Below are 24430 nucleotides of genomic sequence, written 5' to 3'. Positions count from 1 at the left end.
TTTGGAAATTAATCTGTCTTTGTGCAATAGGTATGGCCAATATGCCAAACTAGAATGCAGCAAAGCAATGAACAACACCCCACACCTGCCACCTCACACCTTAGGATGCTGGGTGCTAATAAATCTTATTTTTAAAACACACACACATTCAATATGACTGCTGGTCTTGCCACTGTCTGGCGAAACTGACTTAGCGCTTGGCTGATTTCCAACTGAGCTTTTATTCTGGGGCCAATGCAGATTTGGCCATTCAGACTGGGAAACTTTCAATAACAGGACTGAGCTTCACAAGTTGCAGGCTCACATTATATATCTGTTGTTAGATTTAAAGGCATTTTCTGGCTCAACCCCTGTTGCTCCATCCTTACCCCCCTCTACCCATGAGCACTGGACTCCCTGTGTGATTCTAAATCATGGGGGGGACCGATCTGTGCACAGCTAGACCCCTGCTCCAGACCTTCAGCCTCAATGCATGTAGAAGCAGCCCTTTGGAAATGTGAGAGTGAGCGTGGGGCCAGTGAGGGTGACACCCATTATTCTGGTGGGCCGTAATGCCAGAAGATTTCTATTCAACCATTCAGGTTGGAATTCAATTCAGTCACAAAATTCCATCTGCAGAAGCGTATCAGCTTGCAAAACTGAATGATCCTCTTCCCACTGTGTGTCATTCTGGGGGTTCGCCTTACACCATCCCAGACAATTTAGGGGGCAAGGAAAGTACACACAGGGAGGAGAGGGGGGGAAGCCTCAATGCACAAGTTGAAGCCCTCTATCAGTCTCCCACTTCCTTGGCTACCAGTAGTGGTATAGCTAGACCAGCGACAAACAGACTTTTCACACGGTCCTGCTGACCATGTGTTTCAGCTCCAATTCCAGGATCAGACCTGGGAATGTTACACACAGAAAACAATGAACACTGAGTTCCACCACACTAGCAAGGTAACCTCAGTTCTGGCCCTGGGACAGAATAAGTGCCGGAGTGCAGAAGCTGAAGTATCTAGAAAGCCAACAGTATCTAGAAAGCAGAAGCTCCAAGAGAGAATCTCCCTGCACCTGCTTAACACTTTTGGCTCATCTAGTTCCATAATGCCTTCAAGAGCTACCCCAGATCTCAAACAGAAACCACCCCCCATCCCTCTGGGATTTCTTACCTCCGCAGTATTGCTACGCCAGTGAACTATGGCCCTTCTCTGATTTGGGATAGGCGTCAGCGTTTTCAAACTTCAGTTTCCCAGGTGAAAAATTGGCCATTGTCATTGGACAAAGGCTCATACCCATTTATTTTCTGAAGGGGGTATGACGAAGGATGCCTATCACAAGCCAATACAAAGCAGAGAAGCCTCATATCTACATTTTAATAATACTTTAAGTGACCAGTACCCACCAACTTGGAGCAGGTTCGCTTTGAAATGAACAACAGGGTGGAATATTGTAGTGTGCACTTCTCCTGCTCCCAGTCTCTCTGTTAAATAAAGCATTAGAGGTGCGCTTTCGTTTTTTAAGACCTTGGAAATTCAGCCAAGGGACCCTCTGTATCTCCAAGGAAGCATGGTTCCTTTAGTCCTCCCCATCTGGCCATGAAAAACAACTTGAGGGCTTCAACGTGAGTTGACTGGATAGTGCAGATGATCCAAGTGTCTCCAAACAAGCTGGAGACTTTATAGATTAGAGGAAATGTACTGGCCGACTTTTGTTAAGCTAGAAAGGGAAGGCAGCACATTGCAAGCCAAAACTGCAGTTCTATATTTACTTACCTGGGAGGAGTAAGTTTCACCATACTAAAAGTGCCTTCATTGGAGATTTTTAAGCAGAGGTTGGACGACCACCTGCTATGGATGCTTTAGTTGTGATTTCTGCATTGCAGGGGGGTTGGATTAGATGACCCTCGAGGTCACTTGCAACTCCACAATTCTCTGATATTCTGATTTACTTCTGACAGGCATACATAGGATTGTGCTGTCAAGAAACCTCCTCGCTAGCTTCCTATTATGGCTGTTTTCAAGGCTACAAGACCCTTGCCTAGAAGATTCTGAGGCACGTAGATGCTTTCTTATAAAGTGCAGTTGAATGCAGCTCTTCCACTGACATCTGGGCTGGAATTATGGGCAGTGAATGGTCCAGTTTCGACATTATCTCTTATCAGTGATGAGGAATAATGGGAATAGCAGAAAACAAACATGTGTTTCCATTTCAGCTGGGCTGGAGACACCCTACAAGGGCAGGGCTTTGCCGAATATCCTCCCATTTCCATTTTGGGGCCAAAAGTAGTGATTTGTGGAGGCTGAAATATTTGTTCCAAAGCAGCGGTTGTGAATATATTAATGGCCTCATTGTTTTTGACACTGGCCATTGTTCCCTTAGCTGCTCTGCTTATCTGCCACTTCCACCTGCCTCTATCGCCTTCTGGGGTTAGTCAGGCTGGTCACTGGGACAATGCCCTATTGCTATGTAGCCAATCACACTTGGCATTTTGGTGGCATCGCTGAGGACAAATCTAAGAGAGGAATGTTGCTTAGATTAATCATGGAAGTGATCCCAGCCAATCAAACATCTCACAGGGAACATGGCAATATTACTACATTATGCAGCAGATCAGTTTTGTCTATGTGGTGATGTCGCTGAGGGCAAACCAAGTCAGTTGGAAGAGAGAAGGAGGGTGGGCAATGTTACTGGACAGGGGAAGAATTTCACAGACATTGCCCCGCCACCATCACCCAAAAGAGGAAGGTGGTTCTATCCAAAAACAGTGAGTACTTTCAACTTAGACCTATAAAGGGGCATCCTAATGGGTGCCTTGATTCTGTTAATTACAAATTCAGTAAATGAGGTGTGTGTGTGTGTGTGTGTGTGTGTGCGCGTGTGTGTGTGCACGCATGCCACCTATCATTCACTGTGGGTGAACCCTCCCTCTTGCTGGGAGACAAAAACGAGCATGCTCTAGTCCCTTTTCTCTGCTTAATGTACACCTGCCTCTGTTTAACATACGCAGAACTATGGCTTTATAATAATAAAAAGTTGTGTAGACTGCAGCTCATTCATCTTTACATCCACTTGGAGGCATCGACTAGATGTGAATATGTACAAATTAAGGGATGGATGGGAGAGGGAGGAGGGTGTGGGTCGGGGCGGGGCTTGAGTAAATGGCAAGGGGCTGGAGCTGTGGGTGGGGAGAGGTTGCGTGATGTGTGGCAAGTATAAATTCCCCATTTGGTCAATGGGAAATCCATTTCCTTTACTGTCCACGGACAGACTGGCAGTCTGTAGCCATTTACTTCTTGAACATGTCCTGGAGGGGACCAGGCAGGTATTTGATAACGGTGTCTAGAATGCTCTCCTCTTCCTCCTCGTCCTCGTCGCCACAGCCAGGGGGGATGGCCTTTTTTGGACGTGTCAGACTCCCTTCGGCATTGGCTTCCAGAGCAGCCTGGGCTTCTGCTTCCCTTTCTTCCTTCTTCTTTATTCCATACTGCATCAGGGAATAGGGGAGAGGATTGTAGGGAAGTAGAGAGAGGGAAGGAGGGAAGGAAGGAAGGAAAAAACACACAATTTTGTCACTCTCACAGCTAACACCAGGAATTAAAGCAGGAGAGGATGCCATACCGAATGTTAATATTTGCTTCTTGCAAAGATCTCATCTCTGCCGTGGCCTGTTGGTGGTCAATATTGCTGAGCCTTTAAATCAAACAGCCTCTTTAAAATGTCAGGCCAGCCTTGAATGACAAAGCTGACGAAAGAGGCATGACCCCTAAAAATCAAGGAACATTATATAAAGAAACAAATCCCTCTTAATCCCCTGCTCGGTTGCACAAAAGTTGAATAAAGAAGACTGGGGAAAAAAAGTCCCAACCCAACTGGTAATTTACTGAGTGGATTTTCAACCATATGGAATGCTTCTCTGTGGCTGCTCTGGGGAAGAATTATTCATCACACACTCTCCAAGTTGCCTTGGGTAGATGAATGTCTGAAGGGCTGATCATGAAGAAGGTGGAGCAGACTTGCCCTCTGTCACTTCAGAGGGAAGGACTATGGCAAGAAATAAGCTACATTTTAGGAGAGCTATTCCGACAGGAAGAGCAGTTTGATGTAGAACAGGCAGCCTTGGGGAGGCAGGGAGCTTTTTCTTCACTGGAGATACTTAACACTAACTCATCCGTCACCTGTCAGGGATGCTGTAGGTGTATCCTAAAGCGTGGGTTCCGCATGGCATAGGGAATTGGGTTGGATATGCCCAAGATACCTTCAAACTCTAAAATTTAAGCTTCACCAACCTGGTCCCCTCCAGATGTGTTGAACTATGATTCCTACAAGCCCCGTGCTGAGTGGAGCTGATGAGAGCTGTGTTCCAAAACATCTGGAGGACACTAGGTTGACAAAGACTGCTATACTGTAGTTTTGGTGTCTACCAGCTCCATCTGGTACACAGGCTGAGACCCTACCTACCCGTAGACTGTCTCACCAGAGTGGCGCATGCTCTAGTTATCTCCTGCTTGGACTACTGCAACACGCTCTACATGGGGCTACCTTTGAAGGTGACCCAGAAACTACAACTAATCCAGAATGTGGCAGCTAGACTGGTGGCTGGGAGTGGCCACTGAGACCATATAACACCATTCCTGAAAGACTGACATTGGCTCCCAGTATGTTTCTGAGCACAATTCAAAGTGTTGATGCTGACCTTTAAAGCCCTAAATGGCCTCGGCCCTGTGTACCTGAAGGAGTGTCTCAGCCCCCATCGTTCAGCCTGGACACTGAGGTCCAGCTCCAAGGGCCTTCTGGTGGTTCCTTCACTGGGAAAAGTGAGGTTACAGGGAACCAGGAAGAGGACCTTCTCAGTAGTGGCATCTGCCGTGCAGAATCCCCTCCCATCAGATATCAAGGAAATAAACAGCTATGTGACTTTTAGAAGGCATCTGAAGGCAGCCCTGTTTAGGGATGTTTTTAAGGTTTGATGTTTTATTGTGTTTTAATATTCTGTTGGGAGCCACCCAGAGTGGCTGGGGAAACCCAGCCAGATGGATGGGGAATATATAAATTGTTGTTGTTGTTGTTGTTGTTGTTGTTGTTGTTGTTGTTGTAAAATCAAAGTTTGACAATTATGCTAGATTTTAACTTTGGGTATGAGCAGTTGAGAATTTCCAGTCCCATTTGAGCCCACAGCTAGGGTTGGGAAAGACTCCCTGTTTGAAACCTTGGAGAGCTAGTGTAGACTGTACGAATGTAGATGGACCAACAGTCTGACTTTACAGCTTCCTGTGTCCTTATGTAACAGCTTCTGTACTTTCATCATTATATAAAAAGGGAAATGCTGTAGGGTATGTTAAGCCTGGAAAAGAGACTGAGAGGAGATTTGAAAGCCACCTTCAAATATCTCAAGGACTGTCACAAGGAAGATGGAGCAAGCTTGTTCTTTACTGCTCCAGAGGGTAGGACCCAAACCAGTGGGTTCAAGTTACAAGAAAGGAGATTCCGACTAAACATCAGGAAGAACTTTTTTACAGTAAGAGCTGTTCAACAGTGGAACAGACTCCCTTGGAAGGTGGTGGACTCTCCTTCCTTGGAGGTTTTTAAGAAGAGGTTAAATGGCCATCTGTCATGGATGCTTTAGTTGAGATTCCTGCAGTGCAAGGGGTTGGACTAGATTACCCCCAGGTTTCCTTCCAACTCTACAGTTTATGATTCTATGATTTTGTGTAGCTGTTGCATAATAAAATGTTGGCATATTTTTTTTAAAAGGACTCCCTAGAAATAAACAGTCTAGCATTTAAAAAACGAAATCAGTTAGCAATCCAGATCCCTTCAGCTCAGACTTACGTGAAAATCTATAGCTTGGGAAATGACCTGCTTTTGGCCACTCCAAGCCATTTCAGTTATGCTGAATTAAGAAGGCACTTCACGAGCGAAAGGGCACAGAGGGTGTTAGATTATCTCCTGCAAAAGAACTCATCCATCTGATCCAAAAGTAATTGCTTTGTCCGAATGATCCCCACCTTCCCTTTCACTTTTGCATTCTAATTAAGCCACGTGCCGGAATCAAGATGAAATTCAATATACATGATTCGTGGGGTAACTGGTATGGACAAACTCTCCGCAAAAGCTAGCAAAACACTCGACGAGAATGAGCAGCTTCAAAAAGAAAAAAAATTAAATTACATGGGATTTACAAAGGGATCAAAGGATTATCCTGGGACAAACTCTTCAGTGTTTCCCCTGGACTGACTGTTGTTCTTTTGACAGCTCTTTTGACAGCTGGTCTGCTGAAACACCCTCCCGCATTAATGTGACCAGCCAAGGGTCAATAACTCAACTCCACTTTTTCATAAACTCCAGCGGGGAACAAGGTACACTCAACATGACTCCAGTTCCTCTGAGACCCTTCTTTGTGTTCCTCCTCCACTAGAGCTCTGGATGGTGGCAACATGAGAATGGGCCTTTTCTGCTATGGCTCCCTATTTGTAGAATGCTCTCCCCAGGGAGGTTCGGCTGGTGCCTTCATAATACTTCATAATAGTTTAGGTGCCAGAAGAAGACATTCCTCTTCAACCAGGCCTTTGACTGCTTGACATTCGGTGCCCTTTTAAATGTATTGCCGCAGGAGGCTTATTGGTTTGTTTCTGTTTTTATTTTTATTATGTATTTTGCATTATTTGTATGTAATTTTACATACAAATACCCTGAGATCTGCAGAAAAAGGGTGGTATACCATTATTATTATTATTATTATTATTATTAGCCAAGAGGAGTGCCAGAATAGCTCCACTGGCAAGTTTGCACACCTCTGTGATTCATCATCATCATCATCATCATCATCATCATTTTATTTGCACCCTGCCCATCTAACCAGGCTGCCAATAAACTCCTTGCTACTTAATAAACATTTTCCTACCGTTTTCTTTTTCTGTTCTTTTTAATCCCTTCCTTGTTACAGGCAGAGCAGTTGAGCGGCTGAGTCACAGAGGGGTGCAAACTCAGCAGTGGAGCTGTTCTGGCACTCCTCTTGGTGCCGTCCTCCCCATAGCCTCTCCTACCCTCTTCTCCTTCCTGTTAAGCAGGAAGCGACTCTGTCATTGGGAAAGCAACGCTGGCAAAGTGCTTATTTTGCTGTGCCGAAAATAACCAAATAAGGCCCAGCATGCCCTGCCTTTCCCCAACTCTCTGACCAGGCCCTTGGGATGCAGGTGGTGCTGTGGGTTAAACCACAGAGCCTAGGACTTGCCGATCAGAAGGTCAGTGGTTCGAATCCCTGCAACGGGGTGAGATCCTGTTGCTCGGTCCCTGCTCCTGCCAACCTAGCAGTTCGAAAGCACATCAAAGTGCAAGTAGATAAATAGGTACTGCTCCGGCAGGAAGGTAAATGGCGTTTCCGTGCGCTGCTCTGGTTCGCCAGAAGTGGCTTAGTCATGCTGTCCACTTGACCCGGAAGCTGTACGCTGGCTCCCTCGGCCGATAAAGTGAGATGAGCTCCGCAACCCCAGAGTCGGCCACAACTGGATCTAACAGTCAGGGGTCCCTTTACCTTTACCTGACCAGGCCCCCTGAGCCCTTATTCTCACTTGGACCCCTAGTGATCACCATCCTTGACCTTGCATAAGGCTCACAGGATTACCAAGGGGCAACGCTACAATGGATCAACAGCCAAGTGGTTGCGTGGCTCTCAGTACATTACAGTGTTGCCAAGGGGTAAGCCCACCAATGTGGGGGTCAGTGTAGGCAGAGCTGAGCAAGAGGGACCAGTGACCTGACTCGGTTTAAGGCAGGTAATACGTTCCGATGATAAGAAATGATTCTGTTTTGCTCTTTTGGTTCATTTCCCCAGTACTCCTTGCTTTCCTTCCACCATCCAAATGACCCTAACCTGTTCCCTGCTAAGGTTCTTCCTACTGTGATTACAGATTTTGGCAAACCACACGGGTATTGTTGGGACTTGAAATAAATTGACAAAGCCAGCTGGATGTCAGTGCTGACCTTTAGCACCACATGCCCTGGAACACAAATGCTCACTGGCATATGGAGATGTTTAAAGGGGTGGGGAGGGGATCGGCTTTGGAGAAAGGAGCTCTTCCAACAAGAAATTCATCTTTCATTGATAATCAGCTGGCATCAACTGCCCCAGATAAAGGGAGCGGGGAAGCAACACCTTCATTGCTCTGTTTTGATTGCAATTTGATATGTATTGTATAACCATCTGGAGCACTTTCATTTGTAGCTACATTTTGTGGACTTCCTGACAAGAGAGAACTACTGTTTTTGGGGGACGGGGGTGTGCTGGTGTGGAGGACTCCCTGGTCCTGAATGGGGTAACTGTGCCCCTGAAGGACCAGGTGCGCAGCCTAGTAGTCATTTTGGACTCACAGCTGTCCATGGAGGCGCAGGTCAGTTCTGTGTACAAGGCAGCTGTCTACCACCTCCATCTGGTATGCAGGTTGAGACCCTACCTATCCACAAACTGTCTCACCAGAGTGGTGCATGCTCTAATTATTTCCCGCTTGGACTACTGCAATGCGCTCTACGTGGGGCTACCTTTGAAGGTGACCCAGAAACTACAACTAATCCAGAATGCGGCAGCTAAACTGTTGACTGGGGGCGGCCACCGAGACCACATAACACCGATCTTGAAAGACCTATATTGGCTCCTAGTACGTTTCCGAGCACAATTCAAAGTGTTGGTGTTGACCTTTAAAGCCCTGAATGGCCTCAGCCCAGTATACCTGAAGGAGCGCCTCCACCCCCATCGTTCTACCTGGACTCTGAGGTCCAGCACCGAGGGCCTTCTGGTGGTTCCCTCACTGCAAGAAGCAAAGCTACAGGGAACCAGGCAGAGGGCCTTCTCGGTAGTGGTGCCTGACCTGCGGAACGCCCTCCCATCAGATGTCAAAGAGATAAACAACTACCTGACATTCAGAAGACATCTGAAGGCAGCCCTGTTCAGGGAAGTTTTTAATGTGTGACATCTTAGTGTATTTTTGGTCTTTGTGGAAGCCGCCCAGAGTGGCTGGGGAAACCCAGCCAGATGGGTGCGGTACAAATAATAAATTATTATTATTCCTCTGACATTATGGCTTTCCTTTGCAGGAGTGTACACATGCAAGGGCTGTACACTGATTCCTCAAAATCTGATTTCTGGGCTTGATTTGTAGTTCTGGATTAGACCTGATTCAGACCAGATCAATCTGAACATCATCTGGTCTGCCCCAGATAACAAAATACAAATATTTGGAAATCGGTTTGATTTGCATTGGGAAACCAAAATAACCATACCTTTCTTGTTTTCTACCAAATCTGCAGGCATGCCAGCCCCTACAAAATTGTAACACTGCAAAATTATAGACAGGAAGCTCCAGGGTTGTTGTTGTTTTGAAAAGAGAGAGACTGTACTGCGCTGATGTTTGTAATATTACACAATATTTGTGCAGCTTGTACGCTTGACTGTATACATTGTACTCAAAGGACTCCCACCCTCACAACAAAGTTCTAATAAAGAAAGACACCTTAAAAAGAACACAGCTGTAAGCAGACCTTGTCTAACAACTAGAGCCAAAACTGGGGGAGAGGGATACTAAGACACAGACAGCAAATGTTTAAAAAAGAATCGGAAGATTGGGAAAGGGTGGAAAACATTCAAACAGATATATACTGTGATGGAAACAAATCACAAGCTGAACAAATGGCACCAAACTCTTTCTAAGAGTGCATTAAGACTTCAGCATCACTCCCCTCAAGCATTGCAAATGGAGATTGATTGAGCCCTGCAGCTCTCAATAAGCAAAGTCCAGCTCTCCTGCTCTCCTCCCACCCTGGAGTTTGCCATATATGGTGCTGTAATTAATAACTGCAACAATTTGGAGACTGTCTGGCTTTCTGAGAGACAGTTTTGAGCACAGATCCACTATGTAGCAATTGGTAGCTGCTTCAGCAAGGTGCAAGTTAGCCTGAATCAGTTCAGGATTCAGCCAAATCCGATGCACAGCCCCATTACATGCAAGCTGAGAACCTGAGCAGCAGTGGTCAGTCACATTACTGCTGCTTACTAGGAGGTAGAAGCAGAGAGGGAATGAGGGAGCGAGGAGGTTGGCACAGTGCAAACACACCCGAGGAGCTAATCTGGTGTTCCTGTGGGTTTGTTTGCACCACACCACCCTCCCTGCCACCTCCCCCTCTACCTAAGAAGCAGCAACACTACTCTCCAGAGGTCAGGTGAACAGCAGCACTCCACCATGCCATGTGTTACTGCCTTATAGTATAGTTGTAATAGCTGCAGCAATACAGTGATACCTTGGCTTACACACGCTTCAGATTACAGACGTTTCAGGTTACAGACTCTGCTAACCCAGAAATATTACTTCGGGTTAAGAACTTTGCTTCAGGATGAGAACAGAAATCGCTCAGCGGCAACAGCGGGAGGCCCCATTAGCTAAAGTGGTCTTCAGGTTAAGAACAGTTTCAGGTTAAGTACAGACCTCCAGAACGAATTATGTTCTTAACCCGAGGTACCACTGTATAAGGTTTGGTAAGCACCCAGGACACTTGAGAGTGCTGTATCTCTTGAATGAATTTACCTGAATTCCTTCCAAACATACGCAGAAAAAACCATCAAATAGCTACCTCCTGCCCTCACATATGGCAGTCTCACACCCCATTTAAAACGGGGTTAATAAGGAGCAAGGCTTTCGGGTCAGAAAGCATGGTCTCTATGCAGGTCTCTAGCCTGGTAACCTTTCTTAGAAACGGATCACTGCTCTGCTAGCCCTCTCCCTCTCTTCTTGGAACGAATCCCCACGATTCCATCAGAAGCTCTTGAAAATCATCCTATTCATTTCCGAACAACAACTTTCAGCAGCCTGGGTACATAATATTGTTGGCTTCTCAAGTATAATTAAGCACATTTTGTTTTCGGCATTCTTCTCGTCTCCATCCTGTGGATCCCTTTCACCTCGCCTGCAGTTTGGAGGACAATTCTGACAGATCCAGCTGTCTCTGTGTACCCCCCCCCCAAAAAAATCACGGACTGTGCTACAGCTTGCATTTTTCAGCGTGCATCATGAATATTTATTCGTTTCTCAAACACACTTCAAAGTTCTTTATTACGCCTTAGGGAATCTGCAGCATGGCCGGTTCTGGAGGGAGGGGAGGCTGGGCATTTGCCAGGGCTCCAAGACCAGCAAAGAGCCCATTGCCTCGGGGGGATAAGCAAATGTGTCAGCTTCAGTTTCTCTCCATTTCCCCTTTCCCCAGCCAGAAATTCAACCCCATACATTTCTGCACCGCATTACCATTTCCTTCAAAATCCCCACAAGTTAATTGTCTGCATTTCGGTGCAAGTTTCTCCTGATATCACAGGCTGATTTGGGGGAGGGCAACCGGTTTGGTCACACTGGGTGCAGAGCCTCGGGGGAACCGCAGGGGGTGCCACAATTATTATGTAGAATGAAAGGTGAGAGGTGGGGATTTGGCATTGCACAGGGCATTGCTGAAATTTGAGACCCCAGGATCTGCCATTGCTAATATACACATTTTTCATGCAATTTTGCTTTTTATACCCCAGCATCACCCTCTGGCTAATTCAATTATAGCTCACTGTATAGCATGATTAATATTGTTTTGCAGCAATGGGTCTAGACCCGTGGTTCCCAATGTGGGGCATGCACCCCACAGGGGGGCAATTTGATTTTTAAGGGGGGGATTCGAGAATGAGTCATTAACAGTGAATGGCACTTTAGGCTTCCTCCACGTGAATAGTTCACTTTTTGAATAATAAGAATTATATGTCATGGGGGGGTGTATGTCAGGATTTTAGAGATGCTTAGGTGGGGCATGGCCAAAAAAAGGTTGGGAACCACTAGTCTAGACTTTCAAAACCATTCTCCATAATTCAAGCTAATCCCCTGGCAGTCAAACCAACAGAGTTCCGTGGGTACTTCCAAGTATGGATGCAAGGGACAGCAACTTCTGAGTAGAGGGGAGATTGAACTATTTTATTTTATTTTATTTTCTCAGAGGCAGTGCTGGCCACAGGTTTTTGAAGACCCTTGGGCAAGACATCCTCAGTGACCGTTGGCTATGCTGGCTTCAGCTGTAGGGAGTTATAGTCCAACAACATATGGAAAGCACTGGGACTTGGAAGCCTGCAGGAACCCACCACTGACAAGGGGATGTGCTTTTGCAACCGATGAAAGCTTGAGGGGAAATCACCCTTTGCACTGATGAGCTCAAGTATAGTTGTTCTTGTTTCTGTCTCCTTGCCTTGCCTTGGGATAGATAAGACTCCTCCCTGCTTTCATAACAAGGATCTCTGCCATAGCCTTCCCCTTTCCACTGCTCTTCTCCCTTGGCCTCCACTCCATTCCAGCATCTCCTCAGGCCACCAGAACTCACCTTCCCTTCTATTTTGGGTACAAGGAGTCCAACTCATGGACAGATTACATTTTTTTGCTCTCATCAACCACACCACCCATAAGGGTTGATCGCTGCTACTTCCTCATGGCTCAAGATCATAGCATCATCAGGCAGTTGCTGAGAAACCCACTTCAACAGGGGACTCCACTACTGGTAACAGAGCCCCCTGGACCTGTTGCTGCTCCCCTTGTCATTGCCACCTCCTTTGTCCCCTTTGGCCAAGTGGGAGGGAGAGAGTACCAAAAAGGAATGGGAGTGAACAGAAGGAACAGCAGCTGCCACTTCCACCTTGGTCTTCTGTGTTTCCTCTGTTCCCTGCTTTGCCCTCATGGGATGTTGGAGTATATGGGATTCACACCATTCCTAATGGTGCGAATCATGCCAGATCACATCTGGCCCTAAATCTGTGGCTCAACCAGACTGTTCACTGGAGGGCAGGTTTCTTTTCCTTCAGGAAGCAATTTCAACGCGTTTCCATTTGTAGATTCGGGTGGCGCTGTGGTCTAAACCACTGAGTCTCTTTGGCTTGCCGATCAGCAGGTCGGCGGTTTGAATCCCCATGACGGGGTGAGCTCCCGTTGCTCTGTCCCAGCTCCTGCCAACCTAGCAGTTCGAAAGCACACCAGTGTTCATAGATAAATAGGTACTGCTGTGGCGGGAAGGAAAATGCCGTTTCCTTGCGCTCTGGCTTCTGTCATGGTGTTCCATTACACCAGAAGCGGTTTAGTCATGCTGGCCACATGACCCAGAAAGCTGTCTGTGGACAAATGTTGGCTCCCTCGGCCTGAAAGTGAGATGAGTGCCGCAACCCCATAGTCGCCTTTGACTGGACTTTACCATCCTTTTTTTTACCATTTGTAGAGAAGGGTGTAGAAATGTTATGACGATACTTTAAGTCTTAAATTATAAAGACATGGGAAGGGCATTGAAAGAGAGAGAACTCCTTGGAGTGAATTGTGCCTGAGTTTTGCTTCCCTCCCCAGCAACACTAGGGCACGCTAAGGTCATTAGGCGTGATATTACTTCAGTACAATTAAGCACCAAGGATGCTCCATTAATTTACATTAGGCACAGGCATCTGCTTGGCAGTACGCTGTTCACCAGGTGTGAAGAGCTCAATTCCCCTTCTCATAAGCTCATTCATTATCTTCTTCATTATCGTGGGAGCTCACTTTGCTTCAAGAATGCTGCCATAAGGACCCATATGGATTGCCCTGGTGGTAGAATGGGGATGAGTCAATAGATTTGCCATCCAGCCTGAGCCATGAGGCTGAGGCACTGAAGCAGGAAATGAAACACACTCTCTTGCCCCCTAAGAGTGGGAGGGAGAGGAAAGGACTAATATGCAGCCTTTGAAGGCTAAAAAGAAATTAACTCTTTACTTGTTCTATGTATTTCATCATGCCAAAAGACTTCACTGATGGAGGGCTATGCTAAATAACGTCCCAATTTCTGGCATTCGTGTTCCAAGTAGAACATTCAGTGCTGTCAGACAAATCACTGAGAATGTAAAGGTAAAGGTAAAGGGACCCCTGACCATTAGGTCCAGTCGTGACCGACTCTGGGGTTGAGGCGCTCATCTCGCTTTATTGGCCGAGGGAGCCAGCGTACAGCTTCCAAGTCATGTGGCCAGCATGACTAAGCCGCTTCTGGCGAACCAGAGCAGCACACAGAAACGCCGTTTACCTTCCCGCTGGAGCAGTACCTATTTATCTACTTGCACTTTGACGTGCTTTCAAACTGCTAGGTTGGCAGGAGCAGGGAGCGAGCAACAGGAGCTCACCCCATCACAGGGATTCGAACCGCTGACCTGATCGGCAAGTCCTAGGCTCTGCGGTTTAACCCACAGCGCCACCCGCGTCCCACAATGTATATCTTGCCAAATTATTTTTGATGTTGTTTGGGATTGCCTTTGTCCCCCACCACCCAGTTTTGACTTCTCAGCACCATTTTTCTTTGCTCTCACTGATCTTTGCATTTTCTTTGCTCTCACTGATGACGGCCTCTTCAATTCAACTGACTGCAGCAATCCACATTATTTTGTGTACTAGCCTCCATCACATCATGCACAGCATCACAACATCCCTGGCAAAATCATTCTGCCTGCCACTTCCAATGACCACGGACAGTGATGGCAAATGTGTTTTCAGCAGGTGCAGCACTCCCCACCCCGACAAAACCCTTTCAACACTCACAGAAATGAACACAAAATTTAGGCGCATAGTTTCAACTCTGTTCTCCACTGATCACGGATGATTTCTCTCAGGCAAGGGGTCAAAGTCAGAATAATTTCACAAGCCGAATTACAAATTTTCATTTGCGTCCAGTTTCAGCTGAGTGATTCAAAAACTCTGTGTCTATTTAAAATGTCAGGGGACACATTGATATCAATACACCTTTGCATACTCTAAACTTGGTTTCAGATTATCCGAGCATTACTAAGGAAGCGGTGGTGAAGATCCAGTGACATATAAATTTCCACTTCCTAAGGCCTGCCCTCTATGATGAGGGGGTGGTCTGATCAGGAAGGAGACACAGCTTTTTCAGTCTGGTTTTTATTTCCAGGTGTGTGTCTCCGTTTTGCCTTTTTTTCCCCCCCTCTTCCATTGACATCAGCTGGAAGGGAAACTGCTATCCCCACTCCAGAGCTGTTGCGTTAATTTATCTGCTACTCATTTGTGGCATCCCCTACTGGGGAGCAATTTATTCACCCATGATTCTCTGGAGCCAGCAGCAGTTGAGCCCATTGATGTTAGAGGGAGCCCACCCTCCCATCTTATTCTGAACAGAGGAGAGCTGCAAATAACTTATCTGTATGAGGGACAGTTATAGTGGCTAATGTAGGTGCCTTTTTCATTGATGGAGTGGCTGTTGGTGGTGGGGGCATCATGTCCACCCCATTTCGTGGTTCTGTGTCTTTTATGCTCTTTTAGATGTGGCAGCCTGTGATGGCCTGGGATTTGGACTCGGAGGCTGAACCTGAGGAATCCCAGCCTGCACTGGAGTCCCCGCCTCCAGAACCAGCTGAGCCAGGGCTGGGGCTTGATCCTCAGGTGCAGGCACCAGCTGAGTCTGCTCTGGCCCCTGAGGTGATGGAAGACCCATTGCCTGCAGGTGCTCCACTCTCAGCCCCATTAGGGGAAGCTGAGGTTGCCTCTGGGTCCAGTAGCCCTCCAGCCTCTCCTGAGCTGCAGAGGCTCAGGGAAGAGGCGGAGGGAACTACCGTATTTTTCGCCCCATAGGACACACTTTTCCCCCTCCAAAATGAAGGGGAAATGTGTGTGTGTGCTCTATGGGGCGAATGCAAGCTTTCGCTGAAGCCTGGTGAGCGAGAGGCATCGGTGCGCACCAACCCCTCTCGCTCTCCAGGCTTCAGGAAGCTATCCGCAAGCCTTGCAAGCCCAGTGGGAGTTCCCATGGGCTCACAAGGCTTGGGGCGGCAGCCTGCAGCCTGAAGCACGGGAAGCCCTTCGGAGGCAAGTGCTTTGGGCGGGTGTCCGCAAGCCTTGCGCGCCCGGTGGGAGGTCCCGCCGGGCGTGCGAGGCTTGGGTCGGCAGCCTGCAGCCCGAAGCGCCCTCCGGAGGGCGCCCTGTGCTTCGGGCAGGTGTCCGCAAGCCTTGCGCGCCCGGGCTCACAAGGCTTGGGGCGGCAGCCTTCAGCCTGAAGCACAGGGTGCCCTCCAGAGGGCGCCCCGTGCTTCGGGCAGGTATGCGCAAGGCTTGGGGTGGCAGCCGCAGCTGGGGGGGGGAAATAATTTTTTTTATTCATTTCCCCCCAAAAAACCGAGGCGCGTCGTATGGGCCAGTGCGCCCTATAGGACAAAAAATACGGTAAGTTCCTCCAGGAGGAGTGCTCGCCTCCAGGCCAGGAGAGGCGAGGCACCTGTGGACCGGGGCCGCCCTATGCCTTGGGGCAGATAAAAGCCAGCCAGCCCAGTCCCAGGTTGCAGGAGCAACATTGTTGGTAGCCTGTTCCTGTCTGCACCCTGTCTTGCTCTTCTGCCAGAGTTCCTGACCTCACCCGACTCCCTGCCTTGGACCCCGCTTCAGCTTTGATGGACAGCCTCCATACCGCACCCTTGACCTCGGACTGGACGCAGACCATGGTTAACCCTCGGGACCAGCACAAAACCATGTTGTGTTATGCCCTCCAAGGCAGCCATTTTGAGACTGATGCCCATGCCGCTTTTTCAAAATTCCTAATGTGCCCACTGGCCCCAAATGTTTGCCAGTCCTTGCTCTGGGTAAAGGGTACATTCTCCTGGTTCCCACTTACTATCTCACAATGACTTCCAAGAAAACTTCTTATGCCTGGCTATCTGTGGTCTCTATTCAGGCTACTGAGGGTATAGGTGAAGACGCCATGGCCATTGGCAGAGATATGGCACCCCTAGAGGAACTGGCCCAGGAAGTATCTGCCCCCTCATTCTGAAGATGCTGGTCAGGCCTGCTTTAATATGAGATACTTTTTTGCAATAAAAACCAGCTAAATCCTAACATTTGGTGAAACGAAAAGAGATTCATCCAAGTTTCTGAAGCCTTGCAGCAGTAGCTACAGCTCCAAGCGCTGTTTATGCAAGATTTTATTGCACACAAAGAGAAGAAATCTACTTGGATGCCAAATCAAATGTAAAATGGACGTAACTGTTGATGCAAGGAAGGAGAAATCTCACCATTCACTGCCATGAAGAGAACCTAAGCTGTCATTATTCCAGAGAACTGAGCCCTACAATATCAGACCACAGGTGTGTAAATAACTAAAGCTATATGTCAGCCTTGTCAGCCTGCTGCAGTAAAGGAAATGGAGTTTTTAGTACAGAGCGAGAAACCAATAAAAAAATATGGTGGGAAATAAAAAGAAGTTCCAAACAAATACCAAAGGGTGTATCTTCAAAGTTAGGCTTCCTGTCTGCTGGGGATATGATGGAGTTTTTAGCCAGTATGGGTGACAGATTATAAAAGACTTTTCAAAAAATCATGGGCGATATTGTACTGATTGTTTTACTAGTGCTCTTTGCTGTGAGTCTATTAGCATGAGTAGGTGCTTCAACTTGCACCACAAATAGGAGAATTGGCACTCCTACTCAAGAGTGGGTGCCGCTACTATTTCAAGGAAGACCTTAAAAGCGGCCATCATCTTTTCGGTGATTGTTCCTGTATCTTGAGCAGCTCTGTAGTAAAGCTAGTAACACTTCACTGAGGTGCCATCTCTCCTGAGATGAAACTCAGAAATCGGAGTCCATACAGACAGCACCACCAGCTTAAGGTACGTATCAACAGCTGGTACAGACATGCTGTCAGGGAACTGCCATCGGAGCTCAAGGGGGTGGAGAGGCTCTCGGATGCTGGGGAGGGAACCAGCCGGGAAAGAGGGAGAGCTTCCGCTGAAGAAGGAGGGAAGGAGGAGGCATCGGAGGGAAGGCTCAGGGACGCTTCCAGCGAGACCAGTGGAGAGAGCTCAGGACCTCCCCTTGGAACGCCCACTCTGCGCAGAAAGCTGTCGCGCAGGGAATCAAGGCGGAGACTTTCTGTCAAAGAACTTTTATGTTGGAAAAAGTTCAGGAAACGCTCACTGACGGATTCTGCCGGTGATTAAGACAGCCACGAAGTGAGGGCTGTCCGGCCAGGGAAAGTTTTAACCAACTACTCAACTTGGAGCGGTTTGGCGCTTACGCACAAGCAACCCCTTATCCCATTACACATGCATAGAGACTTAGGCATGGTGTGATGGCTGATGAGAAGCTGAGATGTTGCTGATGCATTGCACATCAAGCACCACTCATCCCGTAAGCTCTTCTCCATCAAATTCAGACCCTGAGTTGTCATCTCAGTGGTGAGGACCTGGATCTGACTGCTGAGATGGATCCTGACCACCTCCAACTCCCTATAGGCAACGTTGACAGGTGAGTGGGGCTGCCCACCTGTCAATCATCTGACATCATTAAAATCTCCTGTGGCTAGTTCAAAGGGGCTTGCTGATTGGCTGTGATGGTGTGCCTTCAAAGGGGATTGCTGTCAGTGCTGATCAGCTGATGGGCGCTGACAGGGAACCCTATTTTGTCCATTTGCAGACCTGGTTTGGATTCAAACTGCAGCTGCAAATGGACATTTTTTCCTCTGCAAATCTGTATGCAGAGGAAAAATGTCCTCTTGCAGGCTCAGTTTGCATACAAGCCATGCTTGCAAATGGCCAACATCAAAGGGGCTCACCATTAGCCTCTTTGATCATCTGATCGGAGTGTCTTCAAAGGAGCTCTCTGCTGAATGCCAGTCAGCAAGACCAGTGGTCAGGGATGTTGGCTGCCTATGGCCTAAAGTGTACTTTAGGTTCCGAAGATGGGACATCTGTTAGAGAAAAATTCAGTGGTGCCTCGTAAGACGAAAAGAATCCGTTCCGTGAGTCTCTTCGTCTTGCGGTTTTTTCGTCTTGCGAAGCAAGCCCATTAGCGGCTTAGCGGCTTAGCGCTATTAGCGGCTTAGCGGCTTAGCAGATCAACTGATAAGTGGCTTAGCGACTTAGCGGATCAGCTGATAAGCGGCTTAGCGGCTTAGAAAAAGGGGGGGAAAGGGAAAAAAACCCGCAAGAACTCGCAAGACATTTTTGTCTTGCGAAGCAAGCCCATAGGAAATTCGTTTTGCGAAGCACCTCCAAAACTCTTTCATCTAGCGAGTTTTCTGTCTTGCGAGGCATTCGTCTTGCGGGGCACCACTGTTGCCTTAATTGAAATTCAGAGTAAATGTGCACGAAGAACCATTTGAGAAATTTTGAGGCACACCCAAACAGATTCAGCAAGACTTGCAAATATCTTAAGGAGATGGGGGGGGGGGGCAGAGAGGGCAGAAACTTTTCAGCATTTTTCCAGATGGACAGAAGTAGTTAGATCACAGAGTTTATACAAGCATTTTGTCTGTGTGGTGATTATTGTTTTAGAATAAAAAGAGTGGCCCTCTTCTTTGCTATTCCATATCTTAAGTTGTTGTATCAAAATTACTTACTTACTTACGTACTTCTTACATATATGCCAAAAAGTTTTCTAAGTGGTTTACAAGTATAAAATCACTACATATTTAAAAGAGACAATAACAAATCCCTCGGGGCCTTAAAACATCCTTTATTTAAAACATACAAAGAAAGCATTTAAAACAATAAAATCGGAAATTCTGTTCAGGGCTTGCCTATATTATTATTATTATTATTATTATTATTATTATTATTATTATTATTATTTAGTGTATGCACTGCTTATATGTGGCCAAGGGCATTGTTTTCATCAATTTAATTCACCTTATGTGAATTTGCAGGTGTATTTTTAGTTCGGATATTCAGGGAGAAGGTCTAACAGGCTAGTTCACATCCAACAAGCTATTATTTGGTTCTCTGGAAGATGCTCCATTTCATAATTGCATGTCAGTGCTATCTCACAAGCCATCAGCTGCAGGAGCTCAGAGGATGTGCAGCGGTTTTCAAAAAAAGTTGGGCAGAAATTGTATTTTGTTTGCTGTTCCTTTTGGTGTTTGGAAAAATGGATTTTGATAGAGATCTCACTGCCTCAGCATTTTTAAAGGCATGTGAATTGCTGTTGAGTACAGACTGCCATTGCAGCCACGCAGCTGTTAGCAATTGTGGAAAGTTACTGAGAAAGGCATCACTTTGAATTACAAACTCTAGAACACGAGCATTGGATTTTTGGCTAATTGAGTGAAATATACTCAGAGTCGAGAGTGGATTTCATGCTCTTTATTCAGCTCATAGTGGTGAGGAGGAAAAAAAGTCCCCTCAAAGTATCTGCTTTATATACATTATTTACACAATGGGCTGCACATGATTGGCTAATTCCGGAATTCTCCTGTAGGCCAATCAGGTTGTGGATTCACTTCCATCTGGAACTGGATTTGGTGGCTCCTGCAGACGAATCATACTGCTGCATTGTTCTGGGACCAATCAGACTGCTGCATTTTGGATCCTATTGTCCTGGGATCAATCAGACTGCTGCATTTTGGATCCTATTGTTCTGGGACCAATCAGACTGCTGCATTTTGGATCCTATTGTTCTAGGACCAGTCAGACTGCTGCATTTTGGATCCTATTCAACTCAGTACGTAACATTGAGTTAATTGACTGCCCTCTGTACCACATTTCCCAATTGTCCAGTGGCTTTCTCCTGCGGAAATTGTAACAATGGTTGGCGTTCTTGAAATACCCTTCTAAATCCGTTTTTTAAAGCTAGAAATCCAGAATTTTTGGGGGGAGGAGGGGTAGAATGGGAGTAAATTTAGGACCTCTGGGCCAGTTTGCACTACTTATATCAGGGATGGCTCTACCAGAATCCAGACCATGCATATGTGTTCTTTGTTGGCATCCATCTGTCTCAAGAGACAGTGGAGAGTGCCTCCGGGGGTGAAGTCAAACCGCTGTGTTTGCAGCACCAAAGTGGCCTTTCTGGGACGCAAGCCTGGGCAGTGTCTGTGGAGGTCTTGGCTTGGCTGCAGGAATTGCCAGGAGGAGGCATGCAAAGCACCATCCAACTATCTGGTTGGGAAACTGGGAGGTTTCGTGAGTGCTGCTGCTGGAGGAAGGACCTGAAAGAAAGTGGGCAAAAGATATTGGCCCTCTCTACCAATGTCAGGCTTCAGGGAATTGACTTCCTCCCCCGTGGCAGTAAATAAGGAGATCCAATGAAAGGAACGTCTTGCCAGTTAGATTCTTTAATAATCACAAAATGAAGGATTTAAATTAAGACCGTTTGATCAAATCAAAGATAAACTAGATGGATGGTTACAATATTATCAGTTCAATGAGTTGCATAAGCTTGATAAGAAAAATGGTTTTGCAATGGAAAAATCCAAATTGGAAACGGAGTTGTTAGATACTAATGTTAAAAACTTATCTGAAATATATAATACAAAGGATGAACAAGTTAAATCTGTAATGATGGATTGGGCAAGAGATGTTGGACACAATATAATGTTGGAAGATTGGGAAAGGTTGTGGAAGAACGGGGTTAATTTCACTGCATGTACTGTATTAAAAGAAAACATTATGAAAATGATGTATAGATGGTACTTAACCCCGGTAAAATTAGCAAAGATCTACCATACTAATGATAATTTATGTTGGAAGTGCAAAGAAAAAGAAGGTACCTTTTATCATATGTGGTGGACATGTCCTAAGGTGAAAGACTTCTGGGAAAAGATTTATAATGAGTTGGAAAAAAATGTTGAAAAATACATTTGTTAAGAAACCAGAAGCCTTTCTGCTTGGAATAATAGGATTGGAATTGCCCCCAAAAGATGTTAGATTGTTTTTGTATGCCACTCAAGACTGCTATTAGCTAAAAATTGGAAATCTCAAGAAATACCAACAGTAGAAGAATGGCAGATGAAGATGTTGGACTTTTTGGAGCTAGCCAACCTGACTGGAAGAATCTGCAATCAGAAAGAAGAGGAGTATCAAGAAGATTGGAAGAAATTTAAAGACTTTTTAGCCAAATATTGTAATGTAAGATAATTAGAAGTCACTTGAAAGTACCAAATAGGTTTCGGATTAAAACAAGAATGATTTGTAAAGAAATATGGATTTAAAATATTAAGAAAAGAAGATAGTAAATTGAAGGAGTTAATTTTATTAGAAAGATGATTTTGGAGAGCTGTTACAAGGTGATACAATGAAATTCAGTTAGGGGGGATTTGAGGAAGTCAGTTAACAATGAAAGATAAATTGGGTTTTACAAGTAATATGTGTTTATATTTTTGTTTTTGTTTTTGTTTTAGAATTGTAATGTGTTTTCTATTGTGTGTTTTTATGTCATACTTGTTATAAATGTGGAAAATCAATAAAAAAAATTGGAAGGAAAAAGATTCTTTAATAATCACAGTGATAGACAAAAGAATACGTGTCCCTAGAAATGGCGGTGCTCCCAATTAAGGCTTTCCCCTCCATCCCTATTAGTCTACGTCACTCCTACGTCTTGTAATCTGAGCTTTCTTTTTCTGTTTCTTCTTCTCCTAGCTGTTCCCCATCCAGTATTTCCCAACTTCTGCCTTCTGAACTATGCCCCTCTGCAAACCAGTGTTATAAATCTATACTGTCCTCCTGTTCCTGGGAAGATTCGTGATCAGGAGGACGGGGTGGCTCTCATCATTCCTCCTTAGTGCAGCCCTCCTCCACACAGTCCCTGACAACCGAACACAAGTCCAGTTCCTGGAGATTGATATACCAGGAACACCAGTTGTTGAAGTGTCATCCTGCTTGCTATGTGTAGGGTCCAGTTTGTCGTCACCCATCACTACATAGGTGTGGCTGCAACACACATATGTACCTCACATGATGACTGCAACACCTAGGGATAACGGGTGAATCGGTCATCAAAGGTAGAAGGCCTAAGAATTTCATATCACTTCAGCTCTAGCATGTTTTCTGTTCACACATTCAACTGCCACTCATCATCGGCACAGATGTGTAATTGCCTCAGAAAACTCGTGTTTCCACATGGGCTTCACATTCATTTCAAGAGGTGGTGTTCAATTAAGTTTTACTCAGAGCAGAGTAAATTTGAAATTAATGGATGAATTTTTAAAATTTATTTATTACCTGCCCTTCACACTAATGTCCCAGGGCAGGTCACAACATTAAAACACAATATTAAAAAAAGTTTCAAACAACTAAGTCACTATGTTAATTTCAATGGGTCTACTCTCGGTAAAGCTTAGTTAAATACCACCAAGTGTGAAACTATTGTGAAAACTGAAATGAAGCTGAGGAACTAACATGGGGAACTTTTTTTTAAGTCTCACATAAGAGGCCTTGCTTTGCCAATGGCTACATGCCAGGAACAGTGTCCTAACACTTGCTTTCCTTGAAAATTCAGCCATTGCTGTTATGTAGAGAAAGAAGGCAAACTGGGACATTCATGGCACTGGGACAAGGAAGCAAAAACAAATAAATGGAATTTACAAATATCCTGAGTAATAAAGCTTACTTATTTTGCATCTGCAAACTCTCCCCCTCCCTGCTCATCTGAATATTTATGAACATCTGGATTATTAAGCATTTTCTGGCAGGAATGATCAGAAAAAGCAAGATCCTGGTGACTAACTGCTCAGACTCTCACATGCCCATCTTAATCAGGCTCTTTCTCCACTAGGGCTATTGATACAGACACAGATATAGATTTGCACATTCCTAATTTTACAAGAAGGCAAGCTGTCATTTCCTGCCTTAGCTCGCAGCATTTCAGACAACTGCGAAATAATGTGCCAGCCGTCCAGAAGATGCAGCTGTCTCCACCCACATGGTGTGCCAGGGATGCAGTGGGTAACAGAAGCGGTTCAGCCAGTGGGGTGGCGCACCAGTGCTAGCTTTCTGACAGTTGTGCCACTGAGGGCTTACCTGGAGGACAAACAGAGGTGGCAGGGAGGTCAGGAATGTGGAAGTACATTAGTGGAGCAAATCCAACTTGACTGGCTCCACTTCCACAGTCCTGACCTCCCTGTAGAACTTGCTCTACCTCTACCTCCTGGTAAGCTGTGGCAAAACCACCACTGTTGCAGCTCTGTGTTGCAGATGAGCCATTTCTGATGGGTAGGTAAGCTATTTAATCAGAAGGAATAAAGAACCCACCACTTCTTAGCTTGTACAGTGAGTGCTGGATCCAGTTTTTGTTGCTTTCTGGAGGGGGGCTCAATGGAGTCAACTCTTCTTCACTGCTGCCTACCTCCTCTGAGACCAGGCCGTACAGCTGCTTCAATCACTGCTAACTTGGCAAAGTTCTGATTAGTCAGAGGGATGTGGATCAGAACCATAGCTGTCAACTTTTCCCCTTTTTTAAGGGAAATTCCCTTATTTCGAATAGGATTCCTCGCAAGAAAAGGGAAAAGTTGACAGCTATGATCAGAACAGTTTGGATCAAAATGTACTGCTACTACTACTTCTGCTGCTGCTGCTGCTGCTATAGTGGTACCTCAGGTTAAGAACTTAATTTGTTCTGGAGGTCCGTTCTTAACCTGAAACTGTTCTTAACCTGAGGTACCACTTTAGCTAA

The 24430-nt window shown here is 45.9% G+C and overlaps 1 protein-coding gene across 2 annotated transcripts in view; it reads right to left on the bottom strand.

The window, feature by feature from the left end:
- Positions 1-1264: 1264 nt before the first annotated feature.
- Positions 1265-24430, bottom strand: part of CPLX1 (complexin 1) — a 162500-nt gene continuing 139334 nt past the window's right edge. For both annotated transcript variants that reach the window (XM_081845710.1, XM_081845711.1), the window contains exon 4: positions 1265-3466. In XM_081845710.1, coding sequence (XP_081701836.1) covers positions 3269-3466 — 198 coding nt within the window. In that variant the 3' untranslated portion in view covers positions 1265-3268. The remainder of the gene's footprint in view (positions 3467-24430) is intronic.

This window comes from Podarcis erhardii (assembly GCF_964252035.2).
Source record: "Podarcis erhardii genome assembly, chromosome: 17".
NCBI lineage: Eukaryota > Metazoa > Chordata > Lepidosauria > Squamata > Lacertidae > Podarcis > Podarcis erhardii.
The sequence above is the reverse complement of the archived record's forward strand: the minus strand, read 5'-3'. Positions and strand labels throughout refer to the sequence as shown.